Source organism: Ictidomys tridecemlineatus, chromosome 2 (genome assembly GCF_052094955.1).
Source record: "Ictidomys tridecemlineatus isolate mIctTri1 chromosome 2, mIctTri1.hap1, whole genome shotgun sequence".
Lineage (NCBI taxonomy): Eukaryota > Metazoa > Chordata > Mammalia > Rodentia > Sciuridae > Ictidomys > Ictidomys tridecemlineatus.
The window spans coordinates 43915151-43938536 of NC_135478.1; the positions used below are offsets into that span (position 1 = coordinate 43915151).

Below are 23386 nucleotides of genomic sequence, written 5' to 3' on the forward strand. Positions count from 1 at the left end.
ATCACTATCTTGTTCTATTATAGACTTCTCCTCCAGAAGGATTTTGAGATTTAAGCATCTTGAGACTAAGGAAATTCTGTCGTTTTTCTAGGTCAACTTGATCTTATATGTGTCTGCATGCTTGGTAAAAACATGAACAATAGAAAGAACCACCTTTGCATTTGGGGTCATTCAATCCTATCACATCAGCCCACATAACCATTAATCTCTATTAATTTCTCTTTACTAACTAATTCCCTTTGTCTACAACAGGCCCAAACAAATGCATATCATGTCCAGTCTTAGAAATATTACCAGGCTGCAAACAGCTTACCTAAGAAAGGCTCACTCTTTCTGAAATTAAAATACTTTAAACTTAATTGCATCCAGGGTGGTCCTGTATCTTCAATATTTATATAATTTTTTAGCTTCTCTGTTTATTTATAATTACTCTGGGAGAAGGATTGTCTGACATATTATTCTACATTCTAACCAAAACCCAAACCAAAACAAACCAAAATTCTGGGAAACACTATTAAAGAGTTGTGTCGTCTTCTTTTTTTTTCTTTAATGAAGAGTACACCCAATGCTATTATATTGTGATTATTCATAACTTATACTAATATAGTAAAGCTATCTTAATTCTTCTCAATTTGGAAAAAAGCCATGTTACATGATTTGTAATAATAGTGTATAGTTTTTGTATTTTATAGAAATGAATCCCACTTTTTTTGTTTCAGGAATTTTTGGAATGTACTCATGAAACTTGCCGTGCACATAATCTTCAGCCTGTTAAATTTTTTCTTGAGAAAATAATTCAGACATATGAAATGATGATTGTTAGACATGGGTAAGATTATAGATCATCATCTACCATAGTTAGATGGTATTATTTGAAATTAAACTGTTTAACAACTGAAATTCATAATTAAAAGGAGCAACAAATTTATATACTAAGTAACTAAGTAAGCTAGGAAACAAACAGCCCTTCCCTTCCCTTTTATAAGACAAAGGTCTATTGCTCTTTCATATTACATGTCCAATAAGGGTTGGTAAGAAGTGCTTAGGGACCAGTAGTACTAGCCATCACAATTTGTGCAATAATGTCTTATTCACATATATACACTCTTCCCTTTCCAGAGAGACAACTTAAAAGTTGTAATCAATAAATGAAACATACATAAATTCAGAATTTCTAGAGGCATGGTTATGTCTACATCAGATTTGGAAGTTGTTCCTCTTGATCCAGAGTCCTCCAAACTAGAAAGACAAGTTGTCTGACCTCTACACATTCCGTATATAGTAATGGGTATACAGAACAAGTTTTCCAGAGCAAACACTCCCATTCAGAATTTGGAGAATAGAAAACACAACATTGTTCTATAGCAATTTTAAAATCTGCCTGGGCATCTGAGGACTCCAGTTCCAGAGATGAATTTACTATAAAGCTAATGGGGCTTAAACTTTAGGACCTCTCACTTGTTGGGCCATTCCAAGAGGCCATAAACATTTTCTTTACATAATTTATTGTATAGGGTATCATTAGAGTGGATATGGTAATTTATATTTGTAATTATATATTCATTAAAGAGCTCCCCTTCCAAAGTGTACTATCTTAAAGCTCCTGAAAACTTGGATCTACTTCTGCATGATTTGGTTCCCTCAAAGGAGCTTTCCAGTTCATTGTTCTCTGTAGGGCTTGGTTTAACCTTCTGCAAGGTCTTTTCATTTTCCCTACTGTGTGAAGTCAACATTGGGGAAAATATTGTCCTTTGTAACTGAGAAATGTTTTCAGCTTGCTTCCTGCTTATAGAAAATAAAGATCTCAATAGTAATGATTCTTTTTTTTAAAAAAAAAAAAAATCTTTATTTATTTATTTTTATGTAATGCTGAGGATTGAACCCAGTGGCTCATGCATGGGAGGCAAGCCCTCTACCACTTAGCTACTACCCCAGCCTAGTCATGATTCTTTTTAAAGGCAAGGTATTAAAAAACACTTTGTGTTATGCAAATTTTCCAGCATACACAAAAATGAGGGGAATGAGTGCAATCAACCCTGGTGCATCTAATACCTAAGAATCACTTTGAGATTTATATATTCATATATGTTTTAGGCTAGACTTTGGGGGTATCATTAAATGCCTTTAAAATTCAATCAACTTTTTGTCTTTTGTTCCAGGCACTCCATGTGCCTGTAGCTATAAGTATGGTCCTTATTAAATCATATCCTTCTAAATTTCCTTGTAGTATATTTGAACCTGTCTGGTTTAGTTGCAAGAGTCACACCTCTAGTCTATTTTCCCTGAAGTATTTTTGCCTTCCTGAAATGATTACATTAGTTCTTCCTCATCTATGATTTTTATTTTCCACTGTTTTAGTTACCCATGTCAATTGTAATCTGAAAATATTAAAGGGAAAAATTCCACATTTTGAGAGATACCATATTTGCATACTTTTTCTTATAGTAAATTGTTATAATTGTTCCATTTTATGATTGTTAATTTTTTTATTGTGCCCAGTTTATAGATAAAAATTTGTCATAGTTATGTATGTATAGGAAAACACATAGTATTATATAGGGTTCAGTATAACCTATGATTTCAGATATCTAGTGGGAATCTTAGAACATATCCTCCACAAATAAGGGGACTACTGTGCTAGGAACCACATTATTCCTTCATAGATTTTAATAATGTAATACAATGACTCTACCCTTGAAGTGAGCTTTGCTATCAAGCTGAGTTTTAAAATTTTATGTAGTAGGGCTTGGGATGTGGCTTAGTGATAGAGTGCTTGTCTAGCATGGATATAAGCCCTGGTCCCTCACACCACACACCAAAAAATAAACAAAAAGGAAGAAAAAAAATTACATGTAGTAATTATCACAGATTAAAGTTTTTATATACTGGAATAAATAATTTCCCATTCTAGTTTTTGGAACTTATTGAGTAATTACTTTAATAGTTTTATGTTAGTAGGAAAGCCTTTTGCTGGTAAGACAAAAGTACTACATGTGCTGGCTGATACTTTATCTCTTATGAATGAACGCGGCTATGGAGAAGAAGAAAAGGTCATTTATAGAACTGTGAACCCAAAATCAATTACCATGGGCCAACTTTTTGGACAATTTGACCCAGTGTCTCATGAGGTAAGCTACAACAGAATGTTCTCAACTCTCCTATTGACAGTGTATAATAAACAAGAATTTCAAGTGTTTTTATGTTTTTACTGCTAAATCCAATTATCTGAAAGGAACTCTCCAACTCTTCCTTTTTTTCCTTCAGTGGACTGATGGTATTGTGGCAAATACTTTTAGAGAATTTGCCTTATCAGAAACCCCTGACCGGAAATGGGTTGTATTTGACGGTCCTATTGACACTTTGTGGATAGAGAGTATGAACACAGTATTGGATGATAATAAAAAGGTAAATCACTATGATTAAAAGCAGAGCAGATTCAGACATGATTAAGTAATTTGTTGTGTTTAACATCTCATCAACTAGGATTATGTATTTAAAGGATGCAACAAATTTAATGTTTATAAATGATCATTTCAACGAAAACTTTGCTGTAGTAAGTGCTTTGTTCTTTTTTGATATAGAATGAAAACATAATATATTAAAACTACTGTATTAAGAAGAAGGCATAGTAATCTACTACTAAGAAAGAATAAATTGTCAAATAACTTTATCATTTCCTATAGGACTTTAAAATTTTTAGGAGAAAATAAAAAGGCTTTGTTCCTTTTCAGAACATTAAACACTTTAGTCCTTATGTGTGTTATACTTAAGTAATATATTTATTACCATAGGTATAAGTTAGAAGAACTAGAAAGTGAAAGTCTCCTAATATTTATTTTAATATATGAGATCATATACATAAAGTATTGAATGTGTGCTAATTCTAAATACAGATTCTGTAATTTTTTTAAATTTTTTTTTTACTATATAGGTAAACCCATACAACTATCATCCAAATAAAGATAGGTAAAATTTCCTGTACCCTGCAGGGTTCACTGTGTTCACTATGTACATCCCCAGTCTGTACATTCTACCTCAGATAATCACTCTTTTGACTTATGTGATAAATTAGTTTTGCCAGGTCTTGAACTTCATGTTATAGAATCATGTTTTTGAATATTTTTCTTTTTTCTATCATTGTATATGAGATATTCATGTTGATGTGTTTTATTTATTTATTTATTCTTTTAATGTATGTATTAGTGTTATATTGTATGATTCCATTTCAGTTTATTTTCACATTTATAGGAAATGGCTATAATTCTAAATAAGCATTCAAATATATACTCAAGTGCTTTATCATAGATGCTTGTTCATTAATTCATTTTCTTTCTTTCATTCACTTAATATTGATTGAGCTAGGGGTGGAATTTAAACAGATAAGAAACCGTGATGATTTAGAAAAGAACGGTTAGTCAGTGGGATGAAGGCTAAGGTTTCAGAGCCAAGTAGATGATAAGAAAAATATAAAAGTTTAGATATACAGATTTGATAGTGGAAATGTAAAGGCAGATCCTTCTGGTGATTTTTCTTCCTTAAGAGGTATACCCTGGTTCTTTGCAGACTTGAAGAGAAAGGAAGTGTTTTAAATTAACCTTTATGGAAAATGTGAAAGAGATCTGCCTAGGAAAACATAAGCATATCTGAATAGTTCTAAAGGCTGACTGAGTTAAAGGCTTTAAATAATTATTCATACTATGAAGGTCTGACTTTGTGTGAAATATTCTCTACCAGTCTAAGAAGGCTGGGTATGGATGTAGGTGTAGGTAATGATGCAAACCTGGAAATATAGTAATACTTTAAAGGTACAGGCATGATAATAATAGAAGCATGGGATCCTAGAAAAGAAGTTGCCTAGCAAAGGAAGTGAAAGCTTCAGTGATGTAGAAATCCTTATGAAAATGTATAGCAGGTGGGTTAGGTGTCCATGAGTGGGAGAACTAGGTGTATTAGGAATCTGTGGCAGAGAATGAGGTACTTGTATTTAACATTTCTGGATTGTGTAGTATTTTAGCAGAGAAATTTCCAGATATATAAATTGTATGGCTGGAATGGAGTAAGGAGAAAATAAGTGAAGACAAGTTGATCAAGGATCTGAGGAGCTATTGTGTTGAGATGCTCATCCTTATGAAAACTGGATGAAGTCAGACTTATGGAAGGGAGAAAGACTAGGTCAAGTGCCAAAGGCTTTAGCTAATGAGAGGAGACTACTTGGATATTGATAGGTGACAGAAAATGGAGAAACTGTCAAAGTGGCAAGAGTTGTACTCAATGGTGAAGTAGAAGTAGTTGGGAAACAATACAGTAGGGTGAGGAAAATATTGATTCCACCTCCCAAATTGGTGGCAGATAGAAGAGTCTTTGCTGAAATTATCTGGTGGAAGGTGAAAAGTATTCTAGACTAGCACCATCTAATATGGTTTTCTGCAGTGCTGGAAATATCTGTGCTATCTGATAAGCTAGCCACTACTCACTTTGGCTATTTGTTCTTTTAAGGGTGGCTTAGTGAATTGAACTGAATTTAAAATTTTATTTTGGTTAGGTAAAATTAAATGTTAATAGCTACATAATGGACAATCCAGATCTAGACCATTTATTTTACATTAAAAAAACTGAATCTAGATGTGTTAAATGCCTCATTATTGACAAATAACTAGATGGAGTAAAGCTGGGGTTAGAACAATGATTGTAGAAGCAGAGAGGAAACAATGAGAAATATATGTGGAATTTAAGAGTGGGAAAATTAATTTGATTTATCACTAGACAATCATTAATACATTAAAAATTTATGATAAAACCAGATTTGGTGGCACATGCCTGTAATTCCAGTGACTAGGGAAGCTGAGGCCACCCTCGCCAACTTAATGAGACCTTGTCTCAAAATAAAAACAAAAATCAATGGCCTGGGGATGTGGCTTAGTGGTAGAATACTCCTAGGTTCAATTCTTAGTATGGCAAAAGAAAACTATTATAATGATTATTCCCTAGGTGCTAGCCAAGGATATTGAAGAAATGGCTATAATAATAATGGACATGATGAGAATTTGAGAGGAAGGAAGCAGTTGATAAATTCAGTTTTTGACATATCTGACATATTTTAGGTTAAAGGAGATTAGGAGATGTAATAAACCCCAAACTCTATGTCAGGATTTTTTGGCTCCCACTTATACTTCCCATTACACCACAGGAAAACCTTTATCTTATAAGTAGAATAAGTTTTTATCTGAAAAGCTTGAAATATTTTAAAATAAATGTTTGGAAAATAATTGTCTTTTAGCTTTGTCTTATGAGTGGAGAAATCATTCAGATGTCTCCTCAAATGAGCCTGATCTTTGAAACAATGGACCTTTCCCAGGCTTCGGTAAGTTTGTAATTTAATACAATAGTAGTTCATTTATTTGTTCATTCATTCATTTAGTCAGAATTTTTATTATGTGTCATAAAATGGGTTTAGTAGTGGGTATACAAATGATAAGACACAGTTTAAGCTTGTTTAGGAAGGGTAAGAAGCATTCTTATAAATAATTCCAATACACAGTTACGTGTGAGTGCTCCAAGAGCATGGAGAAGACTGAGCTGCCATAAGGGGAATGGATAGTGGAGGATCATGAAAGGTGTTTGAATATTTGATCTGGTTTTGAGGAAGATGTAACACTTCTCCAGGGAGATTGGTTGGGCCTGGATATTCCGTATAATAATAAGATGATGTGTAAAGACATGGAGCTATGACATGTCTGGGGAATAGAACTGAAAACAGTTTTCTGTTTGGTGAACATCTATATGAGGCTGTAGAGATAGAAACCAGATTATGACAGGCCTTATAAATCATGCTAAGAAGTGTTGATAAGTGTCAGGTTTTACTGGTATAGAGGTAACTATGGAAAAAGAAAACTTGTCTTATTTTTCTCTAGCCTGCCACTGTAAGCCGATGTGGCATGATTTATTTGGAACCCTCACAGTTAGGATGGGAACCACTTGTATCTTCTTGGTTGCATTCCCTGAAAGGACCTCTACTTGAACCAGAACATCAAACTCTTCTGAAAGAACTTTTTGACTGGTTAATAACACCTTCTTTGAGGTTTCGTAAGAAAAATTGCAAGGTAACATGATTCTCTGACCTCATCAAGTTTCTTAAGTTTTTTATTCAACTTAATTAATCTAAAGTCACAATGGTAGTGAATAATAAACAGTTTTCTTTATACTCATTCAGTATCCACTGGGAGTTTTATATTGTTCAAGTTACAGTTGAATAACTATAGGTTAAAGTTATTCCAGCTAAACTATTTGTTTATAACCATAGAATTTAAAACTTTTAAAATCCCAAATATGTTCTATATTTAAGAAATGTTTTCAATGAATGACTTCATAAACTCATGTGTTTAGTATTTTATGAAAAATCACATATTTTATTAGTTTCTTAAGGCTGTCATAACAAACATGATGTTTTCAAACAGTGGAAATTTATTCTCTCACAGTTTTGGAGGCCAGAAGTCTGAAATCAAGATGTTAGCAGAGCTGAGCTTCAAGGGAGAATTTTTGTGTATCTCTTCCAGATTTTGGTGGCTTCAGAAGTTCCCTGGCCTGTGGCTATATAACTCCAATTTCTTCGTCTATCTTCACATGGTCTTCTCCTCTGTCTCTGTTGTGTATGGAACTTAAAAAGACTTGGGGTGTTGGGTATAGGGTCCATAGGATAATACAAAATGATCTCCTCATCTCAAGGTCCTTAATTACTTCTTCAAAGACCATTTTTTCAATAAGATCACTTCCACAAGTTCCTGGGATTAGGATATGGAACTCTCTTTTTGGGGAGCTACTATTTAGCTATCTTCCCCAACATGTCACATGTATATCAACACATTTTTACTTATGCATAGATAAATATGTTTATATAAAAAGGGAAAAGTAGTATTCAGTAGATTTCTAATCCTAAAGTATTATTTTAGGGGTAGAAAAATGTGGTATATAAAAGAAAAATCAGCTAATTCTACCTTGTGAAGATCGTATACATTGTCTTCATAGAGAAAATACACAAAAAAGTTCTTTTGCAGTTCTTAAGTTTTAAACCTCTAATACTTATACATTTTAAATAATACAAAATAGACTCCATATTTCCAGGTAATGAATGATGGGTTTCTTTTCACAATTCTATATTTTCTATATCCAGTCGGTTCTCAGAGAACTATTGATTTTTTCCCTCCTTGATAACATTTTTATTTATCTTCTTTCCATTCCCATTTCTTTTCATTCCCAACCTTTTTATTATGGTAGACTCAGTTCTGACCTTAATAATTTGTTCAGGTCTACCGAACAAATACAGTAGACCTGCTCTGGTCCAATCTATATCCTGATTAAATTAGAGTGAAGATTCCAAAACATAAATCTATTCTGTTTACTCCTTCACTTAAAACCCTCCACTGGAACTTTCTCTTATACTGAGATCACTAACACACCCCACAGTGCTTTTTGGAATCTGACCTTTGTCAGCTTCTCAAGCCTTGTTTTTTGCCATTCCTCCTTCACACTCTATTTTCATATCCAACAGAATTTTACTAATTATCTGCTCATATCTCCTTTCTTTGAATGAATGGCTGCCCCTACCTTGAACATCCTTCCCTACCACTTTTTCCTTCCAAATTCAACTCAGCTATTGCTTCCTCTGGGAAGCCTTCCTTGCCTTAATCCTCTTCCATTTCCTTGGGGCCAGGCTAATTGTTTATCCCCAGTATTCTAATAACATTCTCCTACCCTGAGACTTCCTCTATCATACCATTATCGCAACACAATATATTTGACTATTTAGTTTTTTAAAAATATTTTAGTTGTAGATGGACACAATACCTTTATTTTGTTTATTTATTTTTATGTGGTACTGAGGATTGAACCAAGCATCTCACATGCTAGGTAAGCACTCTACCACTGAGACACAACCTCAGCCCCATTTATTTAATTTTAATGTTGCTCCTTTTCAGGCATTATTTTTTATTTTCATTATCTCCTAACATGGTATATAGGCATATAGGCATGTCTTTCATGCCTATATAAAATGCTTGTTGAATAAATAAATGAATGAATTGCTATAAGAGACTTCATTTTTGTTATCTTTACAACATTGTTTATTCCCTTATAGAAACTAGTTTGCATTTCTCAGAGGATTTAGAGTATGTTATATACAATTTTTTGGTTATGGTTATATGCCAAGCTAAAGTAGTCAAGAAATGGTTTTTATCAGTCAAAAAATTAAATTCTTTAGATGTTTTTAAATGAATGTTTTTAAATTCATGTTTATGAATATAATGTATGTTATCAGTTTTTAAAAATGAAATATTTATCTTCTTTTATTCTTCAAAGAAACTGAAAGTTATGAATAATATCTTATTCTTTTCACTTTGCAGGAACTGATTCGTACCAGTAATAGCAATGTGGTTGTCTCTCTCACAAGGCTCATTGAAGTACTACTCTGTAATGTGGTAGAAAACGATCCTACTAGCAAGCACATTCGTGTTTGGATTATGGTTGGTTTTATACTTTATGTAGTTTTAAATTACAGAAGAAAATATGCTTCTGGCAATTTTTACTTGTATTGAGTAAGACATTTATAAGATTCAAAACTGTTTTCTGGTGATCACTGAAAGAATATTGAAGACGCTAAAGTTACCCGACCTGGCAACTTTGATTCTGATACCAAAAAACACAAGAAAATAACATATGTCAGAATGAACCAAAACTGCCCTATATTTTATGAAACATCATAATTTGATAAACACTTGATAAGGTGATTTAATAGTAAACCCATTGAGACTTTAGATAAATTGATTTATCTTTATAATAAGCCAGCATTAAACAGCATACAAACTAGCTATGAAAGACTAGAGAAGCATGACAGGCAGAATCCCTGAAGGATTTAAGTAGAGAGAAGCCAGTAGACTTGGCTAGCTAATGTCAGAGTTCAGAGAAGACCAGAGACCATGGTAATAGTGAGGAGAAATTATCAAAGAGAACCAAAGGAAAAGTTTTGTTCCTTTTCCTTGTCTAGGCCTCTTCCCCATCTGTCACATTTTTTTCTTTTCAAAAATAAAAAAAATATTTTTTACATATATATGATAATAGAGTATATTTTGACATATTATACATACATGGAGTAAAACTTCTCATCCTTGTGGGAGTTACATTGGTCGTGTATTCATACGTGAGCAAAAGAAGGTTATATCCAATTCATTCTACTGTCAAAAGAATTCCCATCTTCCCTTTCTTCCCTTCATTCCCCTTTGTCTAATCCAGTGAACTCTGCTATTCTTCCCTTCCCTACTTATTGTGTTAGCATTCTTATATCAAAAATAATTTTCAGGCTTTGGTTTTTGAGGATTGGCTTACTTCACTTACCATGACAGTTTCCAGTTCCATCCATTTACTGGCAAATGTCATAATTTCATTCTTCTATATAGCTGAGTAATGTTATATATATACCACATTTTCTTTATCCATTCATCTGTTTCAGGACACCTAGATTGGATCCTAGTTTTGCTATTGTGAATTAAGCTACTATAAACATTGATGTGGCCATGTCACTTTAAAATGCTGATTTTAAGTCTTTGGGGTATATGCCAAGGAGTGGGATAACTGAGTCAAATGGTGGTTCCATTCCAAGTTTTCTAAGGAATCTCCATACTGCTTTCCAGAGTGATTGCACCAGTTTTCAGTCTCACCAACAATGTATGAGAGTACCTTTCTCCCCACATCCTTGCCAACATTTATTGTTACTTGTATTTTTGATAATTGCCATTCTGACTGAAGTGAGATAAAATCTCAGTGTAGTTTTAATTTGCATTTCTCTAATTGCTAGAGATGTTGAACATTTTTTCATATATTTGTTGAACATTCATACTTCTTCTGTTAAGTGCCTGTTCAGTTCCTTTGCCCATTTATTGATTGGATTGTTTATTTTTCTGGTGGTAAATTTTTTGAGGTCTTTGTATATCCTAGAAATTAATACCTTATATGAGGTACTGGTGGTGAAGATCTTCTCCCAATCTGTAGAATCTCTGTACACATTCTTGATTGTTTCTTTTGCTGTGAAGAAGCTTTTCAGTTGGATACCATTCTATTCATTGATTCTTGATTTTACATCTTTTACTTTAGGAGTATTGTTGAGGAATTTGGTTCCCAAGCCAGAATGTTAGAGATTTAGGTCTACTTTTTCTTCTAGTTCTTTTAACTTTTGTTTATCATGGAAAGTTTCTGACAGCCTTTAAAATTTTATTCTTATTCTATATGTTAGTCATTTTCATAATTGCAATAATATGGAACACTTCAAGAATTCACATATCATCCTTGTGCAGGGGCCATGCTAATCATCTCTGTATCATTCTAATTTTAGTATATGTGCTGCCAAAGGAGGACTGCCACTGCATTCTTAATGCCTTAAGGTTTTCTGCTGTCTGTCCTCTTACTCTATGGTCATAGCAGTTCCCTCCTGTTGTTTTCCATTCACCTTGTTGTCACAGAAAATATTCTACCTTAGACATCTCACATTCCAAGGTTTCCTGATAACCATAACTTCTTCCTTTCTGTCTCCCTTGTTATTGTTATATACCTCCACTTTAGAAAAAAATTGAACAGATATATTTTTTAAAAATATTTTTTAGTTGTCAATGGATCTTTTACTTTATTTATTTATATGTGGTGCTGAGGACCGAACCCAGGGCCTCACACATGTCAGGCAAGTGCTTTACCACTGAGCCACAACTCCAGCCCTGAACAGATATCTTTGAAGTATAATTTATCTATCCCTTCTCCCTACCCCCAGGCTTGGAACTATTTTTCGCAGGACTAGTATCTAACATTCTTCCATACACATCAGTATTACCTTTTACAAAATAAAAGTATCCCACAAAGAATTCATCTACATATAATTTTCAGGGCACGCATTTCCTGAAAAATTTTATTCTCCAGGTAAACTGAAACTCTCAACTTTTTCAAATGATTCAGAATCACTTCTACAGGGTTACATAGGTTGATAATTCCTTGAACATCTTCTCTTAAAATATATTTTACTCATTCCTTTTACTAGGCAAGGCATATATACATAGAGTAAAATTCAAAAGGTAAAATGTAGGTCTTCTATCTATATCAGTCCCTAGCCACCCTCAAGGCAACTATTATAGTTACCAGAAGGAATAGCTATTTATACATTACTTGCCACTCCACTAAAAACTCAGAGAATTTTGGCAGGAAATTTGGTTTATTCAAAGCCAGCTTTGAAGAAGATGGAAGAAATCTTTCAGTTTCAAATCTCCATCTCTGGGGAGTTCAGCAATACAAAAAACTTTTAGAAGAGAAGGCAGAGTAGGACAAAGGTAGAAAACATACATGTGTAGATATAGGTAGCCTGTGTTCACCAGAAACATTCAAGTCTAAGGTTTCCTGGCTCCTAGCAGGTTGAGGTGGTAGGACAGGGCAGGGAAGTGAGAGGCTGCCCTTCAGCCTCTTCTCTCAGTCTGAGGAAGTACAGGATGCTGTACTTCCTCAGGTATCAAGAAGTTGCCCTAATTTCAGAGTCTGTTTCATTTCATTCCTGTGTAGCTTACTAGAGGTATTTTATGCACATACTTCTTTTGTATTCTCAAAATGTGTCTTGGAGTTTGTTTCATATCAGTACTTAAGAGTCACTTTGTTTTTTAAGAGCTACATATATGTTAGTATGTGTAGCATAATATTAAACATAACCCCTGTTGAAGAACATTTGGGTTGTTTCTGATCTTTTGTCATTTACAAATAGTGCTGCAATCACTATTATTGTGCATTTTCACAGGCAGGAATATATTTGAGGATAAAGTTAAATTCCTAGGTAATTTAGTATGGGCATTTGAATTTTTCACAAATATTGCTAGAGAAATGACTCTTCATATAGCTTAGCTGTGCTTCATTGTACTTTATTCATATCTGTGACCAACTAGTTTGAGCAAGTCCTGGTATGCTGAATTTTAGTTAAGTTTTTCTTTAAATTTCTTTAAATTTTTTTCATCAACAGGCTTGTTTCATATTCTCTTTAATATGGTCCATTGGAGGAGGTTGTGATACAGATAGTCGTCTTAATTTTGATTCTTTCATAAGATCACTCATAATGGGCAAAAATGAAAAATACCCAGTGCCAGATGGTGTGGGTAAATGGGAATGCCAATTTGAAGAAAAAGGCCTGGTCTATGACTACATGTATGAGGTATGACATAAAATGTTTATTATGATAAGATATAAAACATAGTGTCTTGAATCAGTAGACAAAGCTCCTGATTTTCTATCCCAGTGTGATTTAGATTCTTGAGGTGAGCTTTTTCATCCCTTCTCTTTATTTCTTGTTCTATAACTTGTTGGTAGTATAGATTTTCTTTAATAATATCATATAATTTCATGTTTAATTTTAATTTACTATTCCACTTTATATTAAAAGAATCCACAATTCTTTTAAATAGTAAGTATTTAAGCATCATTTTATTCATACAAATTTTATTTCACAATCCAGAAGATCTTGATAGAGCCTTAATTCTAATTTTACCTAAATTATAGAAACTTTGAAAGGTAAGTGGCTAGCAGAGCCAGAACTTGAACCCAGTTTGGCAGACCAACAGTGCAGGACTCCTTCCCTCAAAATATGCTGACACAGAAATTTAAGAATATGACCAGGAAGAGTTTCAGTCTCAGTAGTCAGAGAGAGAAGTCAATGAAGTACTCACTAAAAGTGAAAAACCAAGAGGTAGTAATGCCAGCATGTTCTTTTAAGAATTGAAGGTAAATACCAAAATGGCTGGATTAAAGAGGTAAAGGTAGTTGCCACTGGAGGGGAAAATGGGAGGAGAGAACTACTGTTTTTTTGTAAATCTTTTGTCTCTAAAATATGTGTTTATATAACTTTGATGAAAATAAAAGCTAAAACTTAAAATAATGAATTACTAAAGAAATGTTTACTCAAATTTGGAAAATTACCACCAGATATACATGTGTCATATACACATAAAAACGACTAGAAAATAGGAAAAGATTCTTAGAGCCAGCTATAACACCAGAGCAAGATCCTAGGCTTCTGCTACTTTGCCAGGTATGAGTCCTTTTATTATTACTTGACAGTGGAAAGCCTGGTAGTCTCCAGGGAGAGAGAAAGACAACATGAAGAAGAAAATAATGGGTGGAAATGGTGCAGATGGAAAAGTACTTAATTGTGTCAATACAATAACTCATTTAGCCAGTGGTTCAGAAGAATTTCAGCATTTTAACAATTAGTTCCACCATGCTGATATGTCCTGTTAGACTATCAGCCAGTATCAAAATGCCAAAGAGAATAATTTTATTGAAACAAATATAGAGAATTAAAGTGATGTTTTTAGATTATTGCTTGTGTACTCAAAATATGAAAAACATGGTCTCAAAATGCAGAAAATTCTAACTAGAGGTACTTTATAGTGGCTTTCAGATAAATATGTGGCATTTAAATGCAAATTGATATCTTAAAGGAATTGGGGGGAGATTAGAGTGTTTAAGAGGACATAAAGGCAAATATATTTGGAATTCTAGATATGTTAAAATAGTAATAAAGTAACATTACATTTTTCAGATTCATTTAAAAAGAAAAGTCTAAAGAAAAATATATATCTTAAACTGGGTGGTAGATTCATGGGTATTTATATTATTAATCTGCTTTATTACTTATATTCTTTTATACAAATCTAATATTTCCATAAAAGAGGAAAAGATTAGAAGTTTTTTTTGTTTTGTCTTGTTTTGACTTTTGTGGTACTGAAAATTGAATACAGAGGACCACTAAGCTACATCCCCAGTCTTTGAATTTTATTTTTGAGACAAGATCTTGCTAAATTGCCCAGGCTAGCCTTGAACTTGGACTTTTCCAGCCACAGCTTCCCAAGTAGCTGGGATCACAGGTGTGTTCCACTGTGTGCTTCTAAGACTAAAGATTTTAAAAGTAAACAGTTTAAGTATTGAAAAGAGCTTTTCAGGTATAGCAATTGCATTGTTATAATATTTTGAAATATATTCTCTTGTAGTTGAAAAACCGAGGTCGCTGGCTCCACTGGAATGAATTAATTAAAAGTACTGATTTAGAAGATAAGCGCATCAAGATTCAAGATATCATAGTCCCTACGATGGATACAATTAGATATACATTTCTAATGGATTTGAGTATTACCTATGCAAAGTAAGGAACCCTATTATATACATGAATTTTAAATGTAACAGTTCATTCTAGCAATTTTTAAAGTAAACTCTGAGGTTATCCAGTTTCAGGTAACTGAGATCCTAGGGGACTAATTGTATGCCTAAAGTGACATCTGTGCTATTGGCAAACCTAGAATTCAGGTTTCCTATTGTATACTCCAACATCTGCCATCATCTTTGTTATCTTGTGAGTCACCTTGTATTTCTCTTGTTTGTAACAAATGACTAAAAGCCAGTTGCAATGTTATTGTGAAAAGCTATACATTATAGTTATAGTTCAGTTTGATATCTAAGATATCTTTGATATCAAACTGATGATGATCCACATTCTCCCATTACACTTAGCATTTTTTAAAATATGTTCTATGCTGGTTCTGATTCTATAGCTTAATATGAATATTACAAACTCAGATTTTAATCAGAATAATACATCAAAAAATAGTATATAGGGCTGGGGATGTGGCTCAAGCGGTAGCGCGCTTGCCTGGCATGCGTGCAGCCCGGGTTCAATCCTCAGCACCACATACCAACACAGATGTTGTGTCCACCGAGAACTAAAAAATAAATATTAAAAATTCTCTCTCTCTCTCCTCTCTCACTATCTCTTTAAAAAAAATAGTATATAAAACTGGTAAGGAGACTAGACATTTACTGTAGCCATATCTATACCAACTTTTTTTTTTTTTTGGAATACTTGGGATTGAACCCAGCACTGCACTACTGAGCTACCTCCCTAGCCCTTTCTTTTGTATTTTGAGACAGAATCTTGTTAAGTTGCTAAGGCTGGATTTGAATTTGTGATTCTCCTGCCTCAGCCTCTCAAGTAGCTAAGATTAGCTATATGTTACCATGTCTGGCACCATGCCAACTTTTAAAATAATATTTTCAGTTTCTTTTAAAACATTAGGTGTAACTTATCATCAATACTACTTAATCTTTATAAATGTCATGTTATTTTTAAATAAAGAACTTGCATCTGAGTGTATTTTGTAGCACTTTCATGTTGGTTTTTAAAAAAAACAGGAAAATAGCTATGGGGAAAATTATTTTATCCCTGTTTTGTATCTCTAGTTGCATTTTTTTTTAACTTTAGAGGCTAATAGTCAAAACTTTGTAGCAGGTCTTGGGAGCCTAGTATAGGAGGATAAGGCTAGCCTGGGCATCATAGTGAGAAACCACCTCAAAACAACAACAACAAGAAAAATATTTTGAAATTAATAAGTACATAATTACAGATACATTTAATACATTAATTAAAATACTGAGTATATTTGAGTTATAGAAGTCAGGTTTCTGCTTCTTTATTAACACACTAATAAGATACAGCAGTGGATTTGAAGACTATAGTATTTAAAAAAATTTTTTTAGATGTTGATGGACCTTTATTTTATTCATTTATTCATATGTGGTGCTGAGAATTGAGCCCAGTGCTTCACACATGCTGGGCAAGCACCCTACCACTGAGCCACAACCCCATCCCCTATAGTAGTTCTGAAAGAATTTTAACTTGGTGTTCCTCCTTCAATATTAGCATAATTTGGCTCACTTAGGTAACCTTTTACAACTGAGTAGTGCTCCGTTTCAGTGCCAACCTTTGCATTTATTTTTATGTATTATATGATGAGAAATTACCAAGGTGAAAATATTTCATTTTACTGCAACATTTCTCAAACTTAGTTTTTCAATTTCTCAATTCCTTAGTTTTGTGAACATAAACTCATATGATTGTTTCCCCTTTCAAATTAGTAAATTTTATTCAAGAATGGGAAACCCTGATTGAAGTCTCACTGAAGGAGGAATTTCCTAGAATTTTCTTTTAGACAAATAATTTCAGTTAGTAATTGAATTGATTTTAAAATGCTCTTAACAAGTGTGTGTGTGTGTATACATATACATGTACATTTAGCTTGAGAATTCACTGTTATTTTATTTGCACAAAAATTTTATGCTTTTAATTTTTAAAATCCTAAACCTATAACATTATCACTTTATTATTCTTCTCCACACTGCCAACCCTATGTCTGTACCCCTAATTTGAAGTACAAATACATCACCTTTCTGGGGAGACAAACTTAGACTTTCTTTTATGAAAAAACAAACAGATATATCATTACTTGTTTTATGAGTGTTTCATTTTAGGGTGTGGGGTATGGTTATGATATGGGGTCTCACTAAATTGCCCAGGCTGGCTTCTAATTTGCAATCCTCCCATCTCATGTCTGGATTTATGGGTGGTTTTGTTCATACTAACATTAATCTGTTTAAATAATAATTTATTACTATTAGACACTGCAACATTATGCAGAAATGTATGCCAATCATTAATTTTAGTAATCTTTAATAAAATAATTATAGATAAAAGTGTGAATTTTTATATAAAGAATAATTTATGATTTAAGTTTTCAATTAACTCCAGCTTCTTTCAGTGAAAATATATTCCAAATTTCTTACATTTTAATGATATATTCATTATTTTCATAAAGGCCACTGCTTTTTGTGGGTCCAACAGGCACTGGAAAATCAGTGTATGTGAAAGATAAGCTAATGAATCACTTGGAAAAGGACCAGTACTTCCCTTTTTATGTTAATTTCTCAGCACGGACCAGTGCCAATCAAGTGCAGGTTAGTTTAAAACCAGAAACATGGGTCTATAACTATGAATTTTTTTCCTTATCTGATATATGTTTTAAATTTCATGTCAAATGAGAAACTGAATAAATCTCCTATAAAGTTAAAATGAACAGTTTTGTGTTAATAATGTATTATTTAGTATCGTCACTTTTTTCTTTTTCTTTTTTTTTTTTTTTGCCTGAGAAGAAACAAACATTGATTTCTTAACTGGAGAAGGGAATATAAAAGAAAGATAAACCACACACACCAGGCAGAGATAAGAGAACTTCCAGTTGTTCTTTCTAGACTCCTTGTGTTGTCTTAGGAGCATATACTGCTCATTGGGTTTTTTAAAACATGGACTATCATGTGACCTTGTGTAATAAGAATATGTAGTTGTGTATCCCACCCTTAGCCCCTAAATATGACAAGGTGAAACTACTCATGAAACCTTTTCAGTTGTCACTTTTAGCATCCATTCCTAAATCCATGCCTATTCATTCTTACCTGACCCCATTTCTCTTGTTTTAAGCTCATAACATTCTCTTAACTGCACAAATCTGACAAATGTAAAGCTGCTTTACTGTGGAGCTTAATTTGAATTAAAATAATAAATTCAGTATTCATGTTTACAATAGACAAGAGAGTTCCAAAATTATGAAATACAAGAAAACATTTACATTCCTATTAACTATAAAAAATTTGGAGCTGGGAATGTGGCTCAAGCGGTAGTACGCTTGCCTGGCATGTGTGCCACCCGGGTTTGATCCTCAGCACCACATACAAAGAAAGATGTTGTGTCCGCCGAAAAACTAAAAATAAATAAATAAATATTTAAAAATCTCTCTCTCTCTCTTTCTCTCTCTCTTTCTCTCTCTCTTAAAAAAAATTTATAGAGGTTGTAAAGATAAGTGCTTTTAAATATTAAGTTAATGTTGGGATGGATATAAAATGAGGAAAACAGTATAGAAATATATGCATGTACAATATAAGCATAATATATAAATATCTGTGTAACAATTCTGAATGTGAAAAGGGGTTTCCATAAATATTCTTTGAATGATATTATGAAGTATTACCCTAAATTTGAATAAAGAAGAAGAAGCACATACATAATAATGGATAACATTATTTCTTTACAAAAACTGTTAAACTCCTTTTTTTTTCTAGTGTTCAATAAGGATTTTATGTTGAGTTAGTCTTTGATAAGATAAACAAATGGTTTCTCCTACTAATAAAAATCCCATGGATATTGGCAATATAAGCCTTTCTTTATACTAATTTAACATAAGCAATAATAATAATAATAACAAATATGTAATATGATTATAGGTTAATATATCACTCTTTCTTTTAAAAACTTTAGAATATCATTATGGCTAAATTGGATAAGAGACGCAAAGGAGTTTTTGGACCACCTATGGGAAAGAAATGTATAATTTTCATAGATGATATGAATATGCCTGCATTGGAGAAATATGGAGCTCAACCTCCTATTGAATTATTAAGACAGTTTTTTGACTGTGGAAATTGGTAAATATTTAACTGACACCTTAATAAGTAAGCTATGCTGAAGTAATTGCTCATTTTTATATTTTAGTTTTTCAAAGCAAAATAGTACATTTTCTGTTATTTGAGGAAAAAGATCATTGCTGAGATTTTCCTATACAGAAGTTTTGGAAGGATTTTCTATATCTTGTGTTTGTTTTTTGTTTGTTTGTTTGTTTGTTTCTTTGTTTGTTTGAGATGGTGTCTCTCTGTGTTGTCTAGACTGGCCTTGAACTGTGCTTAAGTGATCTTCTCACCCGACTCTTCCAAGTAGCTAGGATTATAGGTGTGTGCCACCATACCCAGTTGTATATCTTTTTTGAAGATTATTTTAGAGGATTTTTAGGCTTATAATGAAGTAATAAGAAGGTATAGAGATTGTCTGTATAATTTCTGTTCCCAAATATGCTAGCCTCCCCCATTATCAACATTTTCCACTGGAGTGGTACATTTGTTTAGTTGATAAGCTTACACTGACAAATCATAATCACCCAAAGTTCATAGTTTACCTTAGTATTTGTTCTTCATGTTGTACATTCAGGAGTTTGGAAACTGTATAATTTCATGTATCTATCATTATAATATCATATATATTAGTATCACTGCCTTAAATGTCTTCTGTACTGTTTTTCACCATTCCCTACCTGGCAACCACTGATCTTTTTATTATCTCCATAGTTTAGCCTTTTCCACTTAGCCAGCTTTTTGTTGCTTTAACAATATATGGATAATCAGCTTATAAATAACAAGGATTTTTTTTCTCATAGTTTTAGAAGTTTCAGTCCATGTTAGTTGACCCTTTTGCTTTCAGTCTTGCAGAAACAACACATTATGGCAGGGAGTGTGTAGGGAGCAAAAACCACTCAACTTATGGCTAGGAAGCCATAAGGGATAGCTGAGGGTCCCAGAATCCTCTTTGAGAGCATGTCCCCAGTGACCTGAAAACCTCCCACTAGACCTCACCTCTTAAAGTTTCTACCACCTCCCAATGGTGCCAAGACTTTAACACATAGGCCTATGTGGGATATTCAAGATCCAAACTATAGCAGTTATATAATTGGAATCTTACAGTATATAATCCTTCCAGATTGCCATCTTTCACTTAATAATGTGCATTTAAGTTTCCTCTGTATCTTCTTTTGGCTCATTTCTTTCTAGCATAACAAAGTACATATAGGTACTATTTAGACAATCTTATGTATTCTGAAGATAAGATTTGATATGAGAAAAAGAAAGCCAGGACATCACCATAACTAGGGCAACTGTATAATTCATGGTTCAAACTGGGACATTTCTGAGAATAAAAGGAGGATGTCATTAATATTTACTGGACAACCAGCATAAACTAGATTTGTCAGTAAAGTGGGACATAAAGCCATCCTACCTATATCTAGCTACAAGTAGGTTGTAGGAGCATTCATCCATGTTTCTGGGTTTGGAGAAAGAAGAGGAAAAATGGAGAGTCAAATTGGAATGAAATGTAGGAGGAAATAAATGGAAGGACAGGATGAAGGGCCATAATTTTTAGTTGTCAGTGGACTTTTATTTTATTTTTATTTTTATTTATTTTATTTTTATTTTTATTTATTTATATGTTGTGCTGAGAATCGAACCCAGTGCCTCACACATACTAGGCAAGTGCTCCACCATTGAGCTGCAACCCTAGAAGCTTCAATTTTAATGAAGTCAGCTTTTTGATTATTTCTTTCATAGATCATGCCTTTTGTATTGAATCATAGAAAAATCATCATCATAGAATCTGGGTAATATAATCAGTGTCATTGAAGGCAGAAATAAAATTCTACTTCAAATAAAAGATTATCTCCTACTTAAAGCATATGTAAAATTATTCCTTTTATAGAAGCTAAAATCAGATTAAATTTCTAGGGATATCTATATTAATTCCATCTTATTTATAACAGATTGTTTAAATTTTTTATATGTTTATAAGGTATGATCTTAAGGACACAAGTAAAATCACACTGGTTGATATAGAGCTGATTGCTGCCATGGGTCCTCCAGGTGGTGGAAGAAATCCAGTCACTCCCCGTTTTCTTCGACATTTCAACATCTGCAGTATTAATTCTTTTAGTGATGAAACTATGGTTCGAATCTTTTCAACAATTGTGGCATTCTACCTCAGGACTCGTGAATTTCCTACAGAGTATTTTATAACTGGGAACCAAATAGTCAGTGGGACTATGGAGGTGAGAAAATAATGCAGTATAAATTGTTTTGGTCTTACATATTTCCCTCATTTGGCCCTTTTTATATTTTGTGTTTTATTGATGCTTTATAATTAAACATAATAGTTAGATTTGTTGTTACATTCTCATACATGTGCACAATATAACAATATAATTGGGTTATTTAATTCAGTAGTATTTCCCATTTCCCTCTCTTCCTCCCCTCCCTTGGTTCCCTTCCTCTACTTTATTGATATCCCCTCTATTTTCATGAGCTCCCCCTCTATTTTTCCCTTTTTTGTCTCTCTAACTTCAACATATGAGAGAAAGCATATAACCCTTGACTTACTGAATCTGGCTTATTTTGCTTAATATAATGCTCTGGAGTTCTATCCACTTTCCTGCAGTCAACATAATTTATGGCTAACTCCATGGAGTATATATACCACATTCTCTTTATCCATTTATCTGTTGATGGACATTAGGCTGCTTCCATAATTTTTACAATCTATATATTATGCTGATTTTAATATTTTAGGATAAATACTGAGAAGTGATGCTATCTCTTTTATTAATTCTTGGTATAGCTGGTTTTTGATGTTTCCATTCCTAGTCTTTAGAGGAAACTGCATATTGTTTTCTATAGAAATTATATTATACCAACAGTATAAGTGTTTCTTTCTCCCACATCCTCTTCAGGATTTATTATTATTTATATCTGTGATGGCTGCCATTCTAACTGGAGTGAGATGAAATCTCAGTGTAGTTTGGATTTGCATTTCCTGGATTGCTAAAGATGTTGAACATTTTTCGTATGTTTGTTGGCCACTTGTATTTCTTCTTTTGAAACATGTCTTTTAGTTCATTTGCACATTTATTGATTGGATTATTTGTTTTTTCAGTGTTAAGTTTTTTGAGTTCTCTATACTCTGGATATTAATCTTCTGTTGGAAGAGTAAATTGCAAAGATTTTTCTCCCACTCTGTAGACTCTCTCTCTCTACACATTCTTTTTTTCTTTTTGGTGGGGGTTAGTGGCAGTTGAACTCAAGGGGACTCAACCACTGAGCCTCATCCCGAGCCCTATTTTGTATTTTATTTAGAGATGGGTCCCACCAAGTGTTTAGCACCTTGCTTTTGCTGAGGCTGGCTTTGAACACACGATCCTTCTACCTCAGCCTCTGAGCCACTGGAATTACAGGCATGGGCCACCGCACCCAGTGGATTCCATTCACATTCTTAATTGTTTCCTTGCTGTGCAGAAACTTTCTAATTTAATGCCCTCCTACTCATTAATTCCTGGTATTATTTCCTGAGCTTCCATAGAGGAAGCTGTTGTCTGTGCCTATAGGTTGGATTGTTGACCCTACATATTCTTTTAGCAGTCACAGAGTTTCTGGTCTAATTTCTAGTACTTGATCCATTTTACATTGACTTTTGTGCAGGGTAAAAAATAGAGATCTAGTATTATTCTTCCACATATGGATATCCACTTTTGCCAACATCGTTTGTTTAAAAGGCTGTCTTTTCTCTAACATGTTTTTGGCACCTTTATAAAGGATTCAGATGACTGTACTTGTATGAGTTTGTCTCTGTGGCTTCTGTTTGGTTGCACTGGTCTATGTGTCTCTTTTTATGCCAGTACCATATAATTTTTGTTATTATAGCTCTGTACTATAATTTGAAGTCAAGAATCTGCATGTCTCCAGCACTGCTTTTTTTTTTTTTTTTTTTTTTTTTTTGCTTAGAATTGCTTTGACTATTCTGAGTCTTTTATTCTTCTTTAGGACTATTTTTTCTAGTTCTGTGAAGAATGTT

The 23386-nt window shown here is 33.2% G+C and overlaps 1 protein-coding gene and 1 non-coding gene across 2 annotated transcripts in view; one reads left to right on the forward strand and one right to left on the reverse strand.

The window, feature by feature from the left end:
- Dnah12 (dynein axonemal heavy chain 12) overlaps window positions 1–23386 on the forward strand; it is a 260099-nt gene that overhangs the window by 118478 nt on the left and 118235 nt on the right. Inside the window, exons 32-42 of the mRNA XM_040289787.2 lie at window positions 720–829; window positions 2945–3128; window positions 3265–3405; window positions 6278–6361; window positions 6912–7100; window positions 9396–9515; window positions 13031–13219; window positions 15054–15205; window positions 17709–17847; window positions 19202–19368; window positions 21335–21590. Coding sequence (XP_040145721.1) covers window positions 720–829; window positions 2945–3128; window positions 3265–3405; window positions 6278–6361; window positions 6912–7100; window positions 9396–9515; window positions 13031–13219; window positions 15054–15205; window positions 17709–17847; window positions 19202–19368; window positions 21335–21590 — 1731 coding nt within the window. The remainder of the gene's footprint in view (window positions 1–719; window positions 830–2944; window positions 3129–3264; window positions 3406–6277; window positions 6362–6911; window positions 7101–9395; window positions 9516–13030; window positions 13220–15053; window positions 15206–17708; window positions 17848–19201; window positions 19369–21334; window positions 21591–23386) is intronic.
- Window positions 11295–11400, reverse strand: LOC120892166 (U6 spliceosomal RNA). Its single transcript, XR_005736817.1, has one exon. It is a non-coding gene; the product is annotated as a U6 spliceosomal RNA (small nuclear RNA).